A 22,392-nucleotide genomic window follows, 5' to 3' on the forward strand; every position below is an offset into this window, starting at 1 on the left:
GAGTATAACTATACTATGCACTGGTACGTTAAGGGCTTTTTCTCTTTCATTTTTGCTCTGTCATTCCATCCCACTGTGGGGACTCAGCCGCAAGTCTCTGCAGTCCAGACCCTTCATGTCCCTTCCCGATACATAGGAGGCAAGAGCCTGCTATGAAGATCCTCTGCCTGTAACCAGAAGCTGTGTATCTGTTTGCTCTGCTAGCATCATATTAAAGGTATCTATCATATCTACTTCCTCAGTGATTGTGTGTGAGCCTGTAGTTTTGTGCACACTTGTCATTTGGAAATAGCAAGGTATCAGCAGGAGTCACTGCTGTTTTAGATCAATTGGTATCAGAATAGGAATATTTTATGGATAACAACTGTACAGAATAGGTTAGGAGAATCCTAGGAAAAGTGTATGCAGTGCTGGTGATGTAAAGGGGCATTTTCGAAAGGGAAGTCCAAGTTTTGATGAAGATGTCCTCGCAAAATGTCTCCATCCAGGGGTAGGGAAACCCGTATTTTTGAAACAAGATGGACGTCCATCTTTCGTTTCGATAAGATGGTCGGGGACGCCCAAATCTCAACATTTAGGTCAAGCTTAGAGATGGTTGACATAAATGTTGAGATGGTCAGCCCCGGTTTTCGGCGATAATGGAAACCGAGGATGCCCATCTCAAAATGACCAAATCCAACTCATTTGGTCGTGGGAGGAGCCAGCATTCGTAGTGCACTGGTCCCCCTGACATGCCAGGACACCAACCGAGCACCCTAGGGGAAAATCAAGAGGTAGTTGATCCACAGTAAATCTCCTTGGATGGAACAAGAATCCTCTACTTGGCAACTGAGAGCAACATGAACCATTGACATCAAGAGTGAAGGCACCCATACTCTAGTGACCACCTGCTCAGTATGGGCCAACAACTGCCAACTGAACCAATGTCCGAAGTATGTCAGATGACTGCACCTTCAACAGATGAGATAGAATCATGAATGATATCCATGAGAAAGGCTAAAGTGGCTAGGGCTCTTCAGCTTGGAGAAAAGATGGCTGAGGGGAGATATGACAGAAGTCTATAAAATAATGAGTGGAGTGGAACGGGTAGACGTGAAGGGTCTGTTTACACTTTCCAAAAATACTAGGACTAGGAAGCGTGCGATGAAGCTACAAAATAGTAAATTTAAAATGAATCGGAGAAAACGTTTCTTCACTCAATGTGTAATTAAACTCTGGAATTTGTTGCCAGAGAATGTGGTAAAGGTGGTTAGCTTAGCAGAGTTAAAAAAAAAAAAGGGTTGGCCGGATTCCTAAAAGAAAAGTCCATAGACCATTATTAAACTGAACTTGGGGAAAATCTATTATTTCTGGGATAAGCAGTATAAAATGATTTGTACTTTATTTGGGATCTTGCCAGGTATTTGTAACCTGGATTGGCCACTGTTGGAAACAGGATGCTGGGCCTGCTGGACCTTTGGTCTGTTCCAGTATGGCAATACTTATGTACTTATGAGAGCCCAGGTAAGACCTGGTGAGCAGGAGAAGACTTACTAGCAGACCATAAAAAAGAAGGGATGCATCTACCACCAAACCACACTCCCTAGAACCAGCTGTGCTAAAGGGCATGTCCATCTTCACAACTCCTGCTGAAGAAGTAGCACTGCTGAACTGCAATCTTTGTGCAACTATGAAGAGGTGATGGCCACTGACCCCCAAACCCGATGGCCACACTCAGCAAAGCACCCATGCAAATGAGACCTGACAAACAGACACCACTGGGATTTTACCAGGAGACAAGAAGTAGTCATTTTATGTATATGAGTGTGGAGAGTCCTAGACCTCATTGCTCTTGACAATAGAAAGACTGCCTTATTCCGATGCTCGTAATAGTGAGTTGTGCAATGTGAACAATAGCAAGCTTCCCAAAGGGCTTTAGAAGTACAACAGAACTCGCTAACTCAGGTGACCCAAAAAGTGCAGAGGCCTCTGCCCCAGGTACACACACCATTCCTAGTATTTATTGAAATTTTAAATTATTATACAAGCAAAATACTTAAGAAAAACTGAAAAAAGGACATTTCTAAAAGCAATATGAACTAGAAAATAAAATAACAGTTTTATCCACTATAGGAGGGGAAACAATTCCAAACAGAAATCTAGAAGGAAATTTACAGCACAACAGATTCCACAAAAAAAAGGGGCATCCATCAACACTAAATTCCAAAACATTTACCTGGTCTTGTGTAAGGGCAGGTAGGTGTATGTTCTGAATAAAAGCACCACATGCAGCTGTATTAAACTCCCTTGCCATAGAATTTTACAAACTGATCCATAATTTGTGATTTTTTAGTGTATACCTGACCAGTCCCATCCTTAATAGAGGTAACCACTATACCTCTATTCAAGAAATCTAGACTGCACCAACTTGACATTTCGTCCTTTAGATTGTAACCTCCTTTGAGCAGAGACTGTCCTTTTTGTTAAATTGTACAGCGCTGCGTAACCCTAGTAGTGCTCTAGAAATGTTAAGTAGTAGTAGTAATGACCTGTTTCTTGTGGGGCGTTTGAACTAAATTAGCTAGACGTTTACCTGCTTTGCTACCCCATTTAAACAGCTTGAAGCACTGAAAATAAATATCCCTCTCCGCTTTTTGGTTCAATAATGTGTCTATTTGCCTCCTAATCTGCATCATGTGTTGCTTACTTATTTCATTCATTTTAAGCAAATGCTGCCTATGAATCTGTTGATATTCCTGTGATAGCCAAAGGAGTTCAGCCTCTCTCTTTTTCTTCTGACTAGAAGTGTAGGCTAGTATATGGCCTCGCTTAACCACTTTTGATGCTTCCCAGTAAGTGACGGGGCCTACATCTGACGTGCTATTATGGAGTTGGTAATCCATCCATTTTTCCCTCAGATACACATGAAAGGCCTTACCATTGTACAGAGATGGGGAAAATTTCCAAACCTTATCATTTGGCTCTGTAGCAACAGAGATAGTTACTGAGACCGCAGAGTGATCAGAGAAAGTGGTAACAACAATGCGCATGTCTGTAACCTTTGGGAACAAGGACAAGGTCAAGAAAAGGTAATCTAGCCTAGAGTATACATTATGTGGATGGGAGAAAAAGGTGAACTCCCTATCATATGGGTGGAGAATCCTCCAGATATCTACTGTTCCTAATTGGGAGGACAGAAAATTAACATCTTTGTTATCCATACTCCCAAGTCTGGGCTTGGGTGGTTTACAATTGACGGGTCTGCAAGTGTATTAAAATCACCCCCCCCAATATGAGCTGACAGAATAGGGCACCACTTTACCTACCAACCCAGAGAAAAATTTATGAGAACAGATATTTAGGCTATAGATATTACATAAAAGAAGGTGGAGTCCCCAGAGTTCCCTAAGCAAGAGCACAAATCTGCCCTCTCTGTCCTGAACAATTTTATGAGTATGAAAAAGTAGATGCTTGTGTAGTAAGATAGCCACCCCCCCTCTGCCTGCTGTGTTGTAAGAGGAGTACACCACCTCCCCCATCCATCCTCTCTTCAATTTCTGGTGTTCCAATGAGGATAAGTGTGTTTCCCGAAGGTAAGCTATATCAGCTCCCTCTTTTCTCAGCCATGATAAAATCTTGGTCCTTTCGATTGGGGAGTGTACACCATCAACATTAAGAGTCATTATTTTCAGATTAACCATGGCTATCTGGTAAGATTAAAAAAAACCGAACAGCACATGTAGGTGATAGCATCTTACCTTGAGGTACAGTCAGAAAGGCATGAGCTAAATCTCAGATTTAAATATATATGGTGGATAGACAGAGTGACAACAAAGGCTACAAAAATGTTAGGGTGTATAAGGAGAGGAATAAACAGCAGAAACAAGAAGTGATGATGTTTATAGACTTCCTGAGCCGGTACATCAACCTCCATCTCTGGCCATCTTCACATCTAGACTAAAAGCCCACCTATTTGATGCTGCTTTTAACTCCTAACCATTATTCACTTCCTCAGTACCCACGTTTTATCATTCCCACCTTAGTAATGCCCTTATTTTTCCTGTTTGTCCTAATTAGATTGTAAGCTCTGTCGAGCAGGGCCTGCCTTTTCATGTCCAGTGTACAGCGCTACGTACTTTTAGTAGCGCTATAGAAATGATAAGTAGTAGTAGGGCTCCGTGGGTCTCCCAGCTAAACCCATCTCTCAATGGTCAATGCAATGAGTCAAACAAGCAGTTTTTGAGAAAACATGATAAGCCCACCCTCCTTCCCCCTCTCCAAAGGGGAGATGTGAGGGGTTGGGCCTTCAGCTGCCCTTGGGGGGGGGGGGGGGGGGGAGGCCTCTAAAGATTCGCTCCATAGAATATCAGATACCCTTGGACGCGCCCTGTCCACATACTTCTGTAGGGAAGCAGGTATCTGGCAACCAGCGCTGCACATACAGTTTAGAGTCCCGGAAGGATGTGGAGAACCAATCTGTACGGGTTCTTGCATCCTTTCACAACTCCGCGCCTTTTTTTTAATTATTATTTTTTTTTTCAGAAACCGCCAGCAAGAGGAGGTTGGGCACGCACGCACAGCGGCTATGATGATGACTCACTGAGGAGGAGGAGGAGGAGGAACGAAAGCGTCTTGATTTCAACTCAAGCTGTGACGTTTCTGTGTCCAACCAATCGCATGAGTGGATGGGTGTGGGTGCTTAAGTTATCCCATATTCCCTTGCTCTAGTAAGTGAAGCGCGCGAGAACTGAATGTAGAGGGAAGCTTAATTGGCTTACTGGTAAACAAACAACAACAACAAAAAAGCCTGCCTCCTTTAATTTGGTGGGGGGAAGTATTGATTTGATAACTGTTGTATCTTCACGCTGGTTTGGTATTCCAGGTATTCGCGCGGTAATCTGCTTAACAGTTTTTTTGGAGTGGGGGACAGAGCAGCGGAGAGTGATAGAGATCTTGGCCAGGTTAAGGCCCGGTGTCTCGTCCCTTTCCGACACCTGTTTCGTCCTTTACTTTATCCTTCGACCTTTTGAATTTACCAGATTTGCCTTTAGATATAACTTTTGTTTGCCCTTTGGGTTGTGGTATCCATCGTGGAACAAGGTAAAGAACAGATCCTTACCCGGAACCATTCATCGTCGTCTTCATCTTGGGGGTTCTCTCTGTAGTCTTCTGCCCGCTTCTGTCCTAAGAACACCTCATCTGTCTGAATATTTTTGTATTTACCGTCCCACCCTTGATGTAGTTAAACATTGGATTAAAGGGAAGACCTGGTAAGTTCTTATGTATTTGGATTTCGCTTGTTCTTATATATGGATAGCTCAAGATGTATTAAATTCAATAACATGATTCATACAGTGTGATGAAAGTATATTTAATTTAAAAATCTACTCAGGGTTTCTCTTTACTGTCAAATTCGTTCTTTTTTCTGTTTGGATTTGTATCTTGCCTTATAGAGGCTAAAATGGCTTACACATACACAAAATGCAATTAACATACAATATAAATATGCTTTACATAATAATAGATGCAATTCATAATTAAAAAATATAATTCTGAAAAAATCCCTAACATCCAAATAAATCTTACTCCCTATTGTCATAGGGCATTCAGTCAAAGTGCAATAAATACTAAAGGAAAAAAGCACTCCAAAATTCTCCATACAACTGACAGCTCTCTCATCTAATTTGGGCTCCAGCTGGCCTGGTTAGATAAATCAGTGTTACTTAAATCAGAAGTACCTCTAATCATTTAAGCCCAAGGCTGGATTTACACACAGCCCTAGGGCCAACAGGGGTGGGCAAAAAGGGTAATTGCCCTGTGCCCCCATGTCACTGGGGGCCCCAAATCTGCATAAAGTTGAAAGAGGGACAGTCTGCAAGCAAACTTTGAAGCCTCCTCCCTAGTGTCTGTCCTAGGCCCCATCACGTCTACCACTGGCCTTGTTGAGCCCAGAAAGAAACTGAGGCAAATAGCTCTTCGGGCAGGGGGAAATCCAAATGGGGCATGGGGCATTTTGGGTCTGCTGTTTTCTGAGACATGCATTAAATTGCTGCTTTATCTTTTTGGAAACTTAGACTTGCTCTGGTAACTTTTATCCCTTAAAGAAAATGGTTGGAAATCCACACCAAGTATACTTAGACTGTGATTGGGCAAGAAGTCAAAAATGCCTGTCTAGTTTCTATGATGTTACTTGCATATAGAAGATAGGGGTCCAATTGGGCAGCAGTGATTATCATATGGTTATGACTTGATTTAAAAACGGAACTAGTATCTAGATAACACCAGGCTCAAAGTACTGAACTTCAAACATGATGATTGTAATAAAATGAGACAATATTTAAAAACAAAATTTCTAAGCAGCTTTTTTTCCCTCTGTTTTGACTGGAAGAAAGTATAGAAAAGCCGCAAAAGGTAATCCACAGTGCTATAGTGTATGTTAAAACAATAAAGAGAATTCCTGCTGTGACTCATTGTCATGCACTAAGCATAAGACAATAGTTGCCTTGAAGTTTGCTGCCACTTATAAAGTATGCTCTTGAAAGGGATATTGTGTTGTCACAATTGTTGACCAAATGCACTGCAATACTTAGGCAGGTTTTCAACCCAGTCCTCAGGATACACCCAGCCGTTCAGGTTTTCATAGGAACATAAGTGTTGCCATACTGGGACAGGCTGAAGGCCCATCGGGCCTAGTGTCCGGTTTCCAGCAGTGGTCAATCCAGGTTACAAGGTGCTTGGCGGGATCCCCAGAACGGTGAAACAGATTTTATGGTGCAGAGTTCTAGAGATGTGCAGTGGATTTTCCGAAGTCCATCTTAAATTTTTATGGACTTTTCTTTTAGGAAGTTGTTCAAACCTTTGCTAGACCCTGCTGGGCTGACTGCTTTTGCCACGTTCTCTGGCAAAGAATTTGAGTTTGGTTGCATGTTGGGTGAAGAAATGTTTTCTCTAGTTTGTTTTAAATTTATTACTTAGCTTCATGAAAACGGTAACGGAATTCAAGCATGCGTGGGATAAACATAAAGGAATCCTGTTCAGAAGGAATGGATCCTCGGGAGCTTAGCCGAGATTGGGTGGCAAGAGCCGGTAGTGGGAGGCGGGGATAGTGCTGGGCAGACTTATACGGTCTGTGCCAGGGCTGGTGGTTGGGGGGGCGAGGATAGTGCTGGGCAGACTTATACGGTCTGTGCAGACTTATACGGTCTGTGCCCTGAAAAAGACAGGTACAAATCAAGGTGAGGTATACACAAAATGTGGCAGATATGAGTTATCTTGTTGGGCAGACTGGATGGACTGTGCAGGTCTCTTTCTGCCGTCATCTACTATGTTACTATGTTACCTGAAAGAGAACCTGGTAAGATGGGAGGAAATGAGAGAAGTAGTTCAATAGGCTGAATTGAGGAGCTGTAAAAAAGGCAACAGATCTTTGTGCAGTTCCTTGTGACCCTGGGCAAGCCACTTAACCATTCACTGCCCCAGGTACAAACGTTTAGGGGTCCTTTTACTAAGCTAAAGCAAAACGTGTCCTTAATATGGCCTTGGGTTTTCCCTGTGTACTAAGACCAGTTTTACTGCAGCTATGAAACTGGCCTATTTGTGTTTTTTTTTTTTTATAGGTAATAAATAGAAATTAAAAAGAAAGAAAAGAAGGTACCACCTTATTGGACTAACAGTACATTTTTTGTATTAATGACCATGTGCTAATGTTGCTATTAGTGTGCAAAACCACAAAAAATAATAGTGAATCAAAGCGATAGCATGCCCGCTTATTGTATAAGGAGGAAAAAGACCGCAAAATCAGCAGATCAGCATGCACACAGTAAAAAAGCTATTATTGGTCAGAAAACCTCCTGTAATGTTCAATTAAGACAGAAAGTTATTCTATAACAAAAACAGTCTTCAGTAGTTGAAGTGCTGAAGGCTGTTTTTGTCATGAGATAGCTTTCTATTCAAGTGCTGAAGACTTTTTGTTATAGAATAACTTTCTGTCTTAATTGAACGTTACAGGAGGTTTTTTGACAAATGATGACTTTTTTTGTTACTGTATGCATGCTGATCTGCTGATTTTGCAGCCAGGTTCACTTACTGTTGCGTGCCACAGTTTGATGAGGTCTTTTTTTTCCTTATACAATAAGTGGGCATACTATCACTTTGTTATTTTTTGTGGTTTCTCACACATCCTTGGATTAGTGAACTGGATCTGAATACTCTTTACCGTGTGTAGCCATTAAAATTTTTTTTACCATGTTAGCGCTTACTAACACCCATTTTGTAGGTGGTATTTCTGTTCTAACCAGTTAGCATGAGGTAATGTAGCTACTTTAACTGATTAATGCAGGAACACCCACTCTTCCCTGACACAACCCCAGAAAAAATTAAAAATATTTTTTAGTACTCACTAATTTGGCAGTTACCACGGATGTCTGAGCGTGTCCCATAGTATGTCATTTTAAGCTATCTTAGGTGTGTGTTATCACGTAATACAGTTTAGTAAAAGGGAACTTGAATATAATATGTAAATCGCTTTGGTTGCATCGCAGAAATGCGGTATATCAAATGCATTATCCTTACCTCCACCCCTACCCTTTACGAATGTAAATAAAAGGAAAGAAAATCATTATGATTTTCCAAGGAGGTGGCTGACACAATAAAGAGTTAGAAAGATTAGTGCTCGCAAAGTACAAAGGATCAGAAAAGGAAGAACATAGAAAAGAATATAAAATAAAGCTGAGAGAAACAGAGTCAAAGCAGGAAGGCAAAACAAGGGTAGAACAAAGGATGGCCAAAGATGTAAAACGATATGACAAAACTTTTGCTAGTATTTTAACATCAGCATTCAAAACCGAAATGGGCTGGTACAAGCCACATTCCGTATGATCCTTATCTGGTTTGGATAACACCGCTATCCACGCTTCCCTCATAGACAAAGGCAAAGGTTCCCCAGCACCCCCGCCTGATTAAACACGTCCGCTGCAAGTGGAGCTAACTCGGGTGCAAATTTCTTGTAGAACTCATTGGGAAACCCGTCCAGCCCTAGAGCTTTGTAAGAGGGGAGACTACGAATGGCCTCTTGTGTCTCAATTGGGGTAACCAGTTTGTCCAACATCGCCTGCTGCTGGAAACTCAAAGAGGAAAGTTCGCTGTCTGCCAAATATTCTCCTATGGTCTCCAAAGAAGGGTTGATCTCTTGCGCATATAAAGCTTGGTAAAAATCCCCAAAACGCCTACGTATAAGCCCCAATGTATGTAACACACCACCCTTACCATCCCGTACCTGAGTGACCGTGCGATCTACCTTTTGCTGACGTAACCGCATGGCAAGGAGACGTCCCGCCTTATAAGCAAACTCATAGGAACCAACCTTATTTCTCGCTTGCAGTGTGCTAAGCTGCTCCAAGTAGATGGAGTCAAGCTGTAACCTCTGTCCTCGCAACTCGTACAAAATCTGGGGAGAGCCACTGGCCTTATGCTGCTCCTCTAGGAGGCAAATTCTTTCCGTGCAGTTTGCTATCTGGGCCATACGCGCACGAGAGCGCTTACTTGCTATTTGCAAAAAGTACCCCCTAGAAACCGCCTTCATGGCATCCCAAACTGTATTAAGAGGTGGCCCCGAGTCAATATTGAACTCCAAATATTCCTTCAAAACTTTCCTATAACCCTCCACCACCTCTCCTCCCTGCAGCACACCTGTATTTAGCACCCATCTCCTCTCCTTTTTTTCCGCCCTTATAAATGGCAGTGAGACCCATACTGGTGCATGGTCCGATATTGTCATACTTCCCACTCCCACCTCTGGTCCCTGCTCTACCAATGCAATATCAAGAAATATATAGTCAATTCAAGAATAGGAGTCGTGTACTGGGGAATAATATGTGTAATCTCTATCCCTCACATGTGTCAGTCTCCACAGGTCAACAGTACCCAGCGAGTAAGCTAGTGACCCCAACGCTATTGTGTGAAGGAGTGGCCTGGTTAGGGTGGTGGACTTTGGTCCTGGGGAACTGAAGAACTGAGTTTGATTCCCACTTCAGGCATAGGCAGCTCCTTGTGACTCTGGGCAAGTCACTTAACCCTCCATTGCCCCATGTAAGCCGCATTGAGCCTGCCATGAGTGGGAAAGCGCGGGGTACAAATGTAACAAAAAAAAATTCTTTATTGCCCATTGTATGAACAACCCCTGAGCGATCTAAAGCCGGGTTCACCACAGCGTTAAAGTCACCCCCCAGAATCACTGAAACTTGGGCAAATGCAGCCAGAGAGTTCTTCACCCTTGCATAAAACTCCACTTGACCACTATTTGGTGCATATATATTCGCCAATGTTGGATCCACTTGGTCAATTGTAATATGCAAAAACAGGAAACGCCCTCCCGGATTCCTCTTAACACTCAGTACTTGGGCTGGCACCGAAGAATGAATCAGCATCGCCACCCCACCCTTCTTTGAACCCTCAGCAGAGGAAGCAAAATACACCAACGGGTAACTAGAATGAGAGAAAAGCTTTTTGTGCCCACGGCGAAGGTGCGTCTCCTGCAAGAGAACCATATGCGGCCTTAACTGCTTTAGTTCCTTAAAAAACTTCTGCCTTTTTTGAGGCATATTCAAGCCCTTAACATTATAAGATATTATTTTTAAGTCTGTACTCATCTTTTAATAATTAGACAGAACATTCCCTCCCAGCAGTGAGAACCTCTCTTCCCAGCTACCAAGCCTTAACCAAACCCGAACCTCCCCACCTGTTCCAAACCCCCCCTCCCCCCACTTCACCTCCTCAGGACTCTTTACTTCACACATCAACCCCCTACCCTCTCCCCATACCTATCCATCCCAGCCCCCCAGATAGAGATTGGAAAATCTCCTACCTAGGCAGAGCAGAGAAAAGAAACCCTACCAACCCAATGCACCACTCTAGCCCCAATCCTCCCATACATTCCCATACCCCTAGTACAGACAACCCCCCCACCAAATCCTCTCACAAGAATACAACCTCATTCCCTTATCCCCCCTACCTCTTATCCTCAGTCCCCCTGAAAAATAATAAAGCAAACTTAGCAACATTACTTTACCACATATCTCTATAACCTTATGAGTCAAAGGCACAGTGAAAGTCAGTTATTACTGCTGCCATGCCCTTCAGCTGGCTCTCTGTTCTTAGATATATTAGGGACCCTCTTCCACTGTTGAAGCTTAGCTCGAGCTGTAGAAGCGATTTCCACCGGAGGATGTTCAACAGACACCAGGCCTTCATCGCGTAGAACCTTCCAGATTTCTGATAGAAGTCTGAGCTGATGCATCTTTCCTCCAACTGTGAAGCAGAGTGCAAAGGGAAAAGACCATCTATATGGGATTTTCTTTGCTACTAATATGTCCAGGGCTGGTTTCATCGCATGGCGCTTAGCCAGAGTCAATTGAGACATCCTGGAACACCTTCACTTGTGCCTCGTTGTAATCCACATGTGAGACCTGTCGGGCTCTCTGCATAACTTGTTCTTTAATGGCATAGGATGAATAGCAAGCCACAATGTCCCTGGGCCTATTATCAGTTTTCTTCCCCAACGCTCTGTGTGCTATCTCTACAGCTGAGACCTCTGATCCCAGCAGCTTACTGCATAGTAGCATCACCACCGTAACTGCATCTTCTTTGTCATTTGTTTCTGGAACTCCACGAAAACGAAGATTATTTCTTCTCCCCGGTTCTCCTGATTGTCAATCTTATATTGCAGCTCGTCCAGGTACTCAAAAAGCTTTGAAATCTTTGAATCAGCACCTTCCAGTTGCTCAGCTTGCTCATCAGCATGAGTCTCTAGGTCCTCCACACGCCCCCCCCCCAGCTCATGGAGGTCCGCACTCAGGACATCCATCTTATCGAGAATCTCCTCCTTAGAGGACTTAATTTCCTCTCTGATTGCCTTTAAACATTTCGCAAGTTTTTTGGAGATTCCCTGTTTCGCTGAAGCACTGCTCATTTCAGCCACAGACAAGGCCTAGTCTGAATCGGAATGGGAGGCGTGGGCTGAAGTGAGCACACAGTGAGTCACGGCCTTACCGGCTTGCCGCGCTGACTGCCGTTCGCTCTCTTTCTGGACCGAGGACATCGTTTCCAGCTGATCAAAGTTACTCCATATAAAGCCCGTGCTGCTCAGAAGTGGCAGGCAAGGATCGAGGGGTAGTTGGACGCACTTTATCGCTGATTTAAAGCAGGGACGCGACGGAGCTCAGACCCTAAGCAGCCATCAGCAGTCGTGACGTCACTTCCTCCCAGAAAAACTTTTAATAGAAGTGTTTCAACCTCATAGATTTATTTATTACATTTATATCCCACATTTTCCCACCTGTTTGCAGGCTCAATGTGGCTTACAAATTACCGTAATGGCGTTTGCCATTTTGGTTGATGATAAATACAAGATTGTGTTGTGGTCAAAAGAGGTAGAAGTGAATCGGAGGTTAGGGGTCGATGGGAAGGAGGATAGTGAATTGTCCAGTACGATCATTGATTATGTTGTGTTGCTGGGTGTGGGGGTTTATGTTGGATCGATGGGATATGCTTTTTTTTGAAGAGTTGGGTTTTTAATAATTTCCTGAAGTTTAGGTGGTCATGTATTTTCACTGCATACGGGAGTCCATTCCATAGTTGTGCACTTATGTAGGAGAAGCTAGACGCATAAGTTGTTTTGTATTTTAGCCTTTTGCAGTTTGGGTAATGTAGGTTTAGGTATGATCATGCTGATCCAAGTTTGTTTCTAGTTGGTAGATCTATGAGGTCTGTCATGTATCCTGGGACTACGCCGTAGATGATTTTGTGGACCAATGTGCAAATTTTGAAGATGATTTGTTCTTTGATTGGGAGCCAGTGCAGCTTTTCTTGAAGGGGTTTAGCGCTTTCGAATCGTGTTTTACCATATATCAGTCTGGCTGCTGTATTTTGGGCGGTCTGGAGTTTTTTTTGTGATTTGTTCTTTACATCCCGCATAGATTCTGTTGCAGTAATCTGCATGGCTTAGGACCATTGATTGTATTAGTTTACGAAAGGTATCTGTTGGGAAGAAAGGTTTTATTCGTTTGAGTTTTCACGTTTGCGTAGAACATTTTCTTTATTACGTTTTTTACTTTGCTCTTGGGAGTGAGGTTGTGGTCGATTGTGACTCCGAGTATTTTTAGGCTGTCTGAGATAGGGATTGCGTGTCCTGGGGTGTTTATTGTTGCGGGTTTGTAGTTATGTTGGGATGAGAGGATAAGGCAGTGTGTTTTTTCAGTGTTCAATTTCAGTTGGAATGAGTTTGTCCAAGAGTCCATGATGTTCAGGCCATCATTGATTTCATTAGTTATTTCAGTCAAGGCATGTCGGAAGGGAATGTAGATTGTAACATCATCTGCATAGATGAATGGGTTAAGGCCTCGGTTGGATAAGGACTTTGCCAGTGGGATCATCATCATGTTGAAGAGTATTGGTGATAATGGTGATCCTTGAGGTACTCCGCAGTCTGCTTTCCATGGTGATGATATGTTTGAATTTGATTTTACTTGGTATGTTCTGGTGGTTAGAAAGCCTTTGATCCATTTAAGTACATTTCCAACAATCCCGAAGTGGCCAAGGTTTACCATGTGGTATGTGCTCGACATGTCGAATTGAAGGAGTATGCTTTAACCTATGGCTATTTCTTGTTTGATGGAGTTGTGAGTAATACTTTCCAGTTCATAGCTACAAGTTGGCAATATATTTGGCCTTCTTACATTTTGCAAAGCATTGGGCTCCAGATAAGGCCATGATTGTATACAAGCTTTTGAACCAAAATTAATTCAGGCTATGCTTTTCGAGTCTTACCCATTTTGGGAATTGCTTAGATAGCATCCATACCAGACCAGTCTAGAACATGTGGGATGTAAGGATGGCAAAATTAGGACTTACCTGCTCATTTTCTTTCATTTAGTCCCACCAGACCAGTTGAGAAGCTTTCCCTAATCTATTTGCAGTTATGAAGGTACTTTAGTGTACTTGTTTTTTTTACACTTTTTTTTTAATCAGTCGTCAAACTCTTCGGTTTCAAGGATCAGTTTTCTGTAACAGTTTGACTTTTCAAAGTTTAATGGTGATATTTTATTATGGGTATTAAAACAAGTCAAGCGAAATGGAGAACAAATGGGCCATTGCTTTATTTGAAATACTGAGCCTCTAAGTCTACATGATGGCCTTTATTGGGTGAAGCATGCAAGACTTCTTTTTTTTTTGTTTTTTGTCTTTTGTTTCTTTTCTCATTTTCTATCTGCTGGTCGGGCACAACCGACAGGTTCTGGACTAGTCTGGTGGGACTAAAGGAAATAAAAATTAGTAGGTAAGACCTAATTTCTCTTTACATCAGCTATCAAAACCTAGAATTGTATATTATTTGATAGTATATTGAAGAGGCACTAAAATTCTTGGTTTCATCTTCTCTATAGTTGTCTTGATTTGGGGGGGGGGGGTGGATGTGGCGGATGGTGTTAAGGTTTTCTTATAATACAGTCTTGTCTAACTTGAAGCTGAAAATTTATACATATACTGATCACACTTTTTTTTTTTTTTTCAGATAATTTGGTGTAATGTTAAAATTTAACTGTGGATCCTGGAGAACAATGGATTCAAAGTCTATGGAACCACTCACCAGCCGTGCTGCTCGTCTCAATCTTCTCTTCCAAGTAAAATTACTTGAAATAAAAACTTGCTTTGTACCCATGCAAAATTCTCTTTCACTTCTTATTTTTAAATAAGGCTTCTGGCACCTTTGTACAATTTCTTGTTTTACTCCTTTACATAGACTATTACCAGTGCAGACTTGCTTCAGTAAACATTTCTCTCTGTTTTTTTCTTGCTAATGCAAAAAACTGTTCTGCCAGATTTTTCTTCATTTTCTTTGAATGAAATTGTTAGAAAATAGTATAAATTCAAAATCTCTAGCTATGGTCCTTGTAGAGGAATTCATGTGAAATGAATTGATGTGCTCTTTTCTGACCACTGACAGGTCATTTATGACCTATGAACTGCATAGCTATAAGGCTCAAACTTTTCTATACTTTTGCTAAGGGCTGAATCTTTCTGGAAGCCCTGACTTCAGCATTCTGTGTAATACAGCAGCAATCTTGCTGAGAGCTGTGAAAAGCTGTGTATCCGAGGTCACTCTGACTCTTAAGAGCATTATTCCACCCTCCCTGACTGAGTCGGTGCCACTGAGACTACTCCACAAGGTTTGAAGGCGGAGAAGTGTTGAAGATCTAGATAACACTTTGATAAACCCTGGGTACTAGAAAATTCCTATAACAAAATGGCGTCTGTAACCCTCTGTAAAACCTCTGTAAAACCTATTTTAAGATGCTGAATTTCATAAACGTTGAGATAGTAGGTGCCATCTTATGAAAACAATACAGTGACACAGAAATTAGCTGATGTAACTCATGATTTTGCTGAAATTGCAAGTTGGGAGGGGGATTGCTGCTCAGTCCAGTGTATATAAAGTCACTGTGATACTGTATTAGTCAGGAGGGGTCAGATGATCAACAGAGCATAAGCCTTTGTAGCTATCTGTAATTACCTAATTGTCTAATTGCTCTATTGTCTAATTGCTGTATTGTCTAATTGCTTCATTGTATAATTATTTTACTCTAATTACTTTGCCTAACTGCTATATTGCCATATTGCTTTGCTATCATCCAAAATTGGTAAGTAATAAAGACCTTTCCTCCTTTAAGAAACCTGGCCTTTGTCTTCTCTGTCACCCCAGATCCTGGGGGTGGCTTATACACTGTGACGGGGTGGGCGTAAGGATGTAGAAACCCTATTTCCTCACCTGTCTAAACTATTATATTTCTTATAGCAAGTGGAAGGATCAGAGGGAAGAATATTATGGCCTTCTCTGGGGACCGTGCCATAGCCTAATTATAGACTCCACTAAATAGAAAGCTTTACTCCAGCCTTTGACATTCATTTTCAAACATCACCACGGTTCACATAGAAATACATAAGAGTTTATTGCTGCGTTAAGAACACATTAGATAACAGACTTTCCTATTTTAATTAATCATAAGAATGATGTTTTATCTGCTGCTGGTCAAGTTTATATTAGGGACTAATCATCTGGATTGTGGCAACCATCCCCTATCATGTCAGTTGTCAGTGGTCTCCAAGCATCTAGATCTTTCTGAATCTGTATCGTAAGGTGATAGTAATTTATTTTATAAAGATCTTCCAAATTATGGGTGACGTAGATGCCTAAATATCTTAATCATTTCTCAGTCACCCTAAAAGGAAAATCTGAGGGGTTAACACGAAATAACTCACGTTGACTATTCAATCTTCAGTTCAAAAACTGGACCATAAGAGTACTGAGACCTAGAAATTACTGCTTTGGTAAAAGATAAGATTATTACAAATAGATGTGTTGAGAATCTGGAGAATGTGGTGAGGTATCTGAGCTTACGTTTATTAAATTTTCCTAAACATCCAATTTAGAAAAATCAGCTCTTGCAGAGCTATTTGGAGGATGTCCTGATGATACCAAAGGAAGCCTTTCCTCCAATTTCTAAGTCTTATTATGTTTTTTCAAACTAAAGGCACCACAAGTTCAGACCCAATCCTCTGGTGCGCCTCCAAATTTAGAACTGGAAGAAATTTCCCGAGACAGTTTGGATTTAACAGCATTTCTTGAAAAATCATATTAAGATGTAGTGTCTCAAGAGACTCTGTTGGTAACTTTTTGTTTTTGCACAGGACAAGGGAGCATGTATTGAAATCTTGTTTCTGCCACAGACAAAAACAGTTTCTGGATCAGAAAGTTTGAATCTTTCTGGATTTAACAAAAATAATACAACAAAGGAGAAACATTTATTTTGATGAGGCACCAAGTAGTTTTGCTTGGTGCCATGTTTATGTTGCATTTTTGCTGTAAATGTGTTATTTACTTCAAACAAATATACTTTCTTTGATCCGGATCAGTTAAAGGAGTTTTTGGAAGCTAGGAAGTTGAAATCTCCTGAACCTCGAGAAATACCTGAGTGAAGCCTGCATTTAGATGTTTTATCCTTAAAATCGAGCGTAGTACCGGAAGATTGGAAGGTGGCCAATGTAACGCCCATTTTTAAAAAAGGTTCCAGGGGAGATCCAGGAAATTATAGACCGGTGAGTCTGACGTCGGTGCTGGGGAAAATGGTAGAGGGTATTATTAAAAACAAAATTACAGAGCACATCCGAGGACATGGATTACTGAGACCGAGTCAGCACGGCTTTTGTGTGGGGAATCTTGCCTGACCAATTTACTTCAATTCTTTGAAGGAATAAACAAACATGTGGACAAAGGGGAGCCGGTTGATATTGTGTATCTGGATTTTCAAAAGGCGTTTTACAAGGTACCTCATGAAAGGCTACAGAGGAAATTGGAGGGTCATGGGATAGGAGGAAATGTCCTATTGTGGATTAAAAACTGGTTGAAGGATAGGAAACAGAGAGTGGGGTTAAATGGGCAGTATTCAGAATGGAGAAGAGTAGTTAGTGGGGTTCCTCAGGGGTCTGTGCTAGGACTGCTGCTTTTTAATATATTTATAAATGATTTAGAGATGGGAGTAACTAGCGAGGTAATTAAATTTGCTGATGACACAAAGTTATTCAAAGTTGTTAACTTGCGACAGGATTGTGAAAAATTACAGAAGGACTTTACGAGACTGGCGGCTAAATGGGAGATGACGTTTAATGTGAGCATGTGCAAGGTGATGCATGTGGGAAAAAAGAACCCGAATTATAGCTACGTCATGCAAGGTTCCACGTTAGGAGTTACGGACCAAGAAAGGGATCTGGGTGTCGTCGATAATATATTGAAACCTTCTGCTCAGTGCTGCTGCGGCTCGGAAGCGAATAGAATGTTGGAGTATTATTAGGAAAGGTATGGAAAGCAGGTGTGAGGATGTTATAATGCCGTTATATCGCTCCATGGTGCGACCGCACCTTGAGTATTGTGTTTAATTCTGGTTGCCGCATCTCAAGAAAGATATAATGGAATTGGAAAAGGTGCAGCGAAGGGCGACTAAAATGATAGTGGGGATGGGATGACTTCCCTATGAAGAAAGACTAAGGCGGCTAGGGCTTTGAGCTGGAGAAGAGACAGCTGAGGGGAGACATGATAGAGGTATATAAAATAATGAGTGGAGTGGGGAACAGGTGGATGTGAAGCGTCTGTTCACGTTTCCAAAATGCTAGGACTAGGGGGCATGCGATGAAACTACAGCGTAGTAAATTTAAAACAAATCGGAGAAAATGTTTCTTCACCAACACGTAATTAAACTCTGGAATTCGTTGCCGGAGAGCGTGGTGAAGGCGGTTAGCTTGGCAGAGTTTAAAGGGGGTTAGACGGTTTCCTAAAGGACAAGTCCATAAACCGCTACTAAATGGATTTGGGAAAAATCCACAATTCCGGGAATAACATGTATAGAATGTTTGTACGTTTGGGAAGCTTGCCAGGTGCCCTTGGCCCTGGATTGCCGCTGTCGTGGACAGGATGCTGGGCTCGATGGACCCTTGGTCTTTCCCCCAGTGTGGCATTACTTATGTACTTATGTACTAATTATTTTGTTATATTTCTTTATAACCTAGTCTTAAGGGTTTCTTTCCTTTTGGATTCTTCTTTTTGTGGACTGTAGTGCATTAATTGTTTCTTTAAGCATAGAGAATTTTCTCTTTTCCTTTCTTTACTTAATGTGTATTTCTGATAGAAGTGATCTTTTTGAATTATTGTAATTTAAAAATTTCATAAAAAAACAAACATGAAGAGGGAAGTGACGTCACGAACCTGAATGGCCTGCTTAGGTCCATAGCTCCGACACAACCTTCCTTCATTTAGCTAAAAATAGCGATCTTCTGCCGCAACATCGTGCTCGTTATATCAAGCCAGAGAGCCTGAACAGAGAACAAACAACTGACGGGGTTTTTTTTGCCGGCTGGCGATAATGGCTGCGGCACGAAAGGAGAGTGATCGTCTCCCTGATAAGCAGACAGGCCGAGCGCTGCGGCGCCAATGTGCTCTCTTCTGCACCTCCCTCGCAATCGGACTCGGACTCTGCATCTTCAGTGCTCGGAACGGGCAAAGTGGCTTCTAAGAGAGGGCTTTCTAAAGAACTAGCGAAGTTCCTCACGGAGATCCGTGCCGAGATTAAGGCCTCCAGGAGGAAATCTTGGAAAAGATGGATGGGCTGAGCGTTGATCTTCGAGAGCTCGCAGCCGCGTGGAAGACCTTGAGGTGAGAGTAGATGAATCCGCGGAAAAACTGATTGAGACTGAGACGCGCCTTTCCAAAGCGCTAGCCTTCAATGCGGAATTGCAACTTAAGGTGGATGACCTTGAAAACTGCGGGCGCCGAAATAATTTGCGATTTCGGGGCGTCCCGGAGGTTGAGGATCGTGAGGATGTGGGCGCCATTGTTAAGCTGCTATGTGGTAAACTGGTGGACAACGTGGACATCTCGATTGAACGTGCACACAGAGCGCTGGGCAAACGGCAAGACAATAGACCGCGAGATATAGTGGTTTGCTTTACCACGTTTACTACTAAGGAGCTGGTGCTACAGAGGCGAGACAACTGCCATATATTGATTACAATAAGCACAAATCCGGGTCTTTCAAGATCTATCTGCTCACACATTGTTTTTGAGGCGAGAGATGAAAACCTGCTTTGGAGGTATTGATAAAGAAAAAAATCCCTACCGCTGGCATTTCCATTTGCCCTTTGTTTTACTGCTGGGGGTACCTTGCAACGGACCGCTCCATTGAAGAAGTCTGGAAGACCCTGCGTCGCGAGGGTCTGGTGACCACAGAAGGTCCAGCAACGGAGTTGGCCCCCGTCACCCGTGCTAAGCTCCAGAAGTGGCAGAGAGTTCAGGGACAAGGCGAAGAAGGCACGGACTGATACTTAACAGGACTGAGTGAATATGCCTGAGGGTTTACCTGCTTTTACTGTCCAGATGGTTTCCACTGAAGTAAAGTGGAACTATCCGGCTGTTGCTTAGAATGATTTCTAAAGTAAAGTTAAGGGTTTTGATGTTTGTGTTATGCTGGGTTGGAAGGGAGAGTGGAAGAAGGGGGTTAGGAGTGTGTTTTGATTTAGCTTCTTGTTGGGTGGGAGTAGTGAATGTTTAGCAGAGGTTTGGATAGCATGGGAGGGGGTGGGAGGGTAGTCTTGGGAGCCAGGACGGGAGAGTGAGTGCTTCCTCAGTTATTCCTAGGTAAGGGTTCATGTTCCTTCCTAGTGGTCATCAGGGGGGGATGGAATGGTTGGAAAGGGGTATAGGGCAAGCTTTGGGATGGCGTAACAGGGGTTATAGGAGGGTGGTGAGGGTGGGGTTCCCTACTTTGGGGGGGGGGGGGTTGGGATAAAGGGGGGTTGTGAGTCTGAGTGTCATTCTCCCTTTGCTACACATGGTGGCTACATAAAAGTGACTAATGTCTGATTTTAAGGTACTTACCTATAATGTAAAGGGGCTTAACTCTCCATATAAGCGTCACGCCCTCCAGCGTGAATTATGCTTACTGAGCCGAAGGTGGTCTTCTTACAGGAAACGCACTTGTTAAGAAAACATGAGGGGCTGCTGGTTTCTAACCTATATCCAATGTGTATTGTGCCTCAGATGTCAAGGGGAATAAGAAGCGAGGGGTAGCTATATTGTTTAACAAAGATGTTCATGTTCGGTACTCCATGTCAGGGAGAGACACTGAGGGTCGCTTTCTGTTTATGCACGTGCAGTTGGAGCGGGAGGATTACACCTGGCTAATGTGTACGCACCTAATGTATCACCAGGAAATATTTTTGGGTGTGCCTACATAAGGAGTTGCAGCGGTTTGCACAAGGTAAGGTGATCATGGCTGGAGATTTTAATGCCACGATGCAACTGGGGCTAGACAGGTCTGCTCCTCCTGCTCCAGCTGATCAAAACATCTCCCGGGCTCTAAGACACTTAGTAGAAGACATGGGACTGTGTGACTGGTGGGAGACTGTGTCACCCTGGAGGCAGAGACTATACCTTTATTCATCAGCACACCATTCCTACTCCAGACTAGATTACATCTTTCTTGACAAGACCCTGTCAGAGGGAGGGGGGGGATTCTGACATAGGCCAGATTACAATCTCAGACCACGCTCCGGCCCTGGTCGGGTTGTTCCCTCGTTAGAGGGGGGAGCGGCGGGACAGGAGATGGACATTCAACAATTGCTTGTTACAGGACCCTCAGATTTGTTGAGGAGTTCCTTCCAGTCCTAAGGGAATACTTTGAGATTAACATGGGATCGGGTCCAGACTTGAGTATAGTATGGGATGCTTTCAAAGCGGTGTCGAGAGGACACTTTATTAAGTGCGCTAGTCGAAGAAACAGAGTTCATAAAGAACGATTGATAAAATGCATGGAGAAAATAGGTGAGCTAGAGATAAGGTATAGAGCTTCTGGTCGGGTGTCTGACTACCGCAAGCTGCAAGATGTGAGATTGGAGTTGGCTGCTCTGCATGAGGAGAGTTTGCAGTTTGTCCATGCACGATTGAAACAGATTTGCTATGAAAGATCAATAAGCCTGGGAGGTTGTTGGCTATGAAATTGAGAAAGATCAGAGCGGCTAGACATATTGTGCGTGTGAAGATGCAAGTGGGGCTATGCTATATAATCTGCCAAGATCAGGGAGCGTGTTGCTCAGTTTTATGAGTCCCCTTTACAGGGAGGATGCTGCCGTGCAGGTGGGGGAGGTGGACAGATACCTGGAAGCTCGAGGTTTGGCTGTATTATCGGAACCACAAAAAAGAGCTTGGACGCAACGGTGACATTAGATGAGGTGTTGCATGTTATTAAGGCCCTTGCAGACAGGTAAGGCGCCTGGCTTGGATGGCTTCACTAATGAGTTTTCAAGACCTTTGCCCGAGAACTGGCGCCGTGGCCTCACATTGGTTATCAATTCGGTGAGAGACGGGAAGGCGCTCCCTAGAACAATGATGGAAGCCTGGGTAGCAGTCATACCGAAGCCTGACAGGGATAGTACGGAATGTGCCTCTTATCGCCCATATCAATCTAAATACTGACGTAAAAAATCTTGGCCAAGGTGCTTGCAACCGATTGGGTGAGAGTTGCCTATCTTGGTCCACCCGGACCAAGTGGGGTTTGTGCCAGAGAGGCAGGCAATGGATAATATACGTCGAACCTTAGATTTGATTCATGTGGCTCGGTCCGCGGGCCTGTCTGTTGGTGTTTGCTGGGTTTGGGCGCGGAGAGGCCTTCGACCGAGGTCCATTGGGGGTTTTTGGATAAGGTTCTGCAAAGATTTGGAATAGGGCCCTTATTAGATCTTGGATCCAATCGCTTTATACCTCAACCCGCAGGCGTGTTTAGGGTGAATGGTGGGAATTCGGGTGCGTTCCTTTTGGGG

The 22,392-nt window shown here is 43.0% G+C and overlaps 1 protein-coding gene across 1 annotated transcript in view; it reads left to right on the plus strand.

The window, feature by feature from the left end:
• Positions 1–4,907: 4,907 nt before the first annotated feature.
• CIT (citron rho-interacting serine/threonine kinase) overlaps positions 4,908–22,392 on the plus strand; it is a 1,023,678-nt gene continuing 1,006,193 nt past the window's right edge. The window contains 2 exon segments of the mRNA XM_030217566.1: positions 4,908–5,249; positions 14,543–14,651. Of these exon segments, the coding sequence (XP_030073426.1) occupies positions 14,556–14,651 (96 nt within the window). The 5' untranslated portion in view covers positions 4,908–5,249; positions 14,543–14,555.

Source organism: Microcaecilia unicolor, chromosome 11, assembly GCF_901765095.1.
Source record: "Microcaecilia unicolor chromosome 11, aMicUni1.1, whole genome shotgun sequence".
NCBI lineage: Eukaryota > Metazoa > Chordata > Amphibia > Gymnophiona > Siphonopidae > Microcaecilia > Microcaecilia unicolor.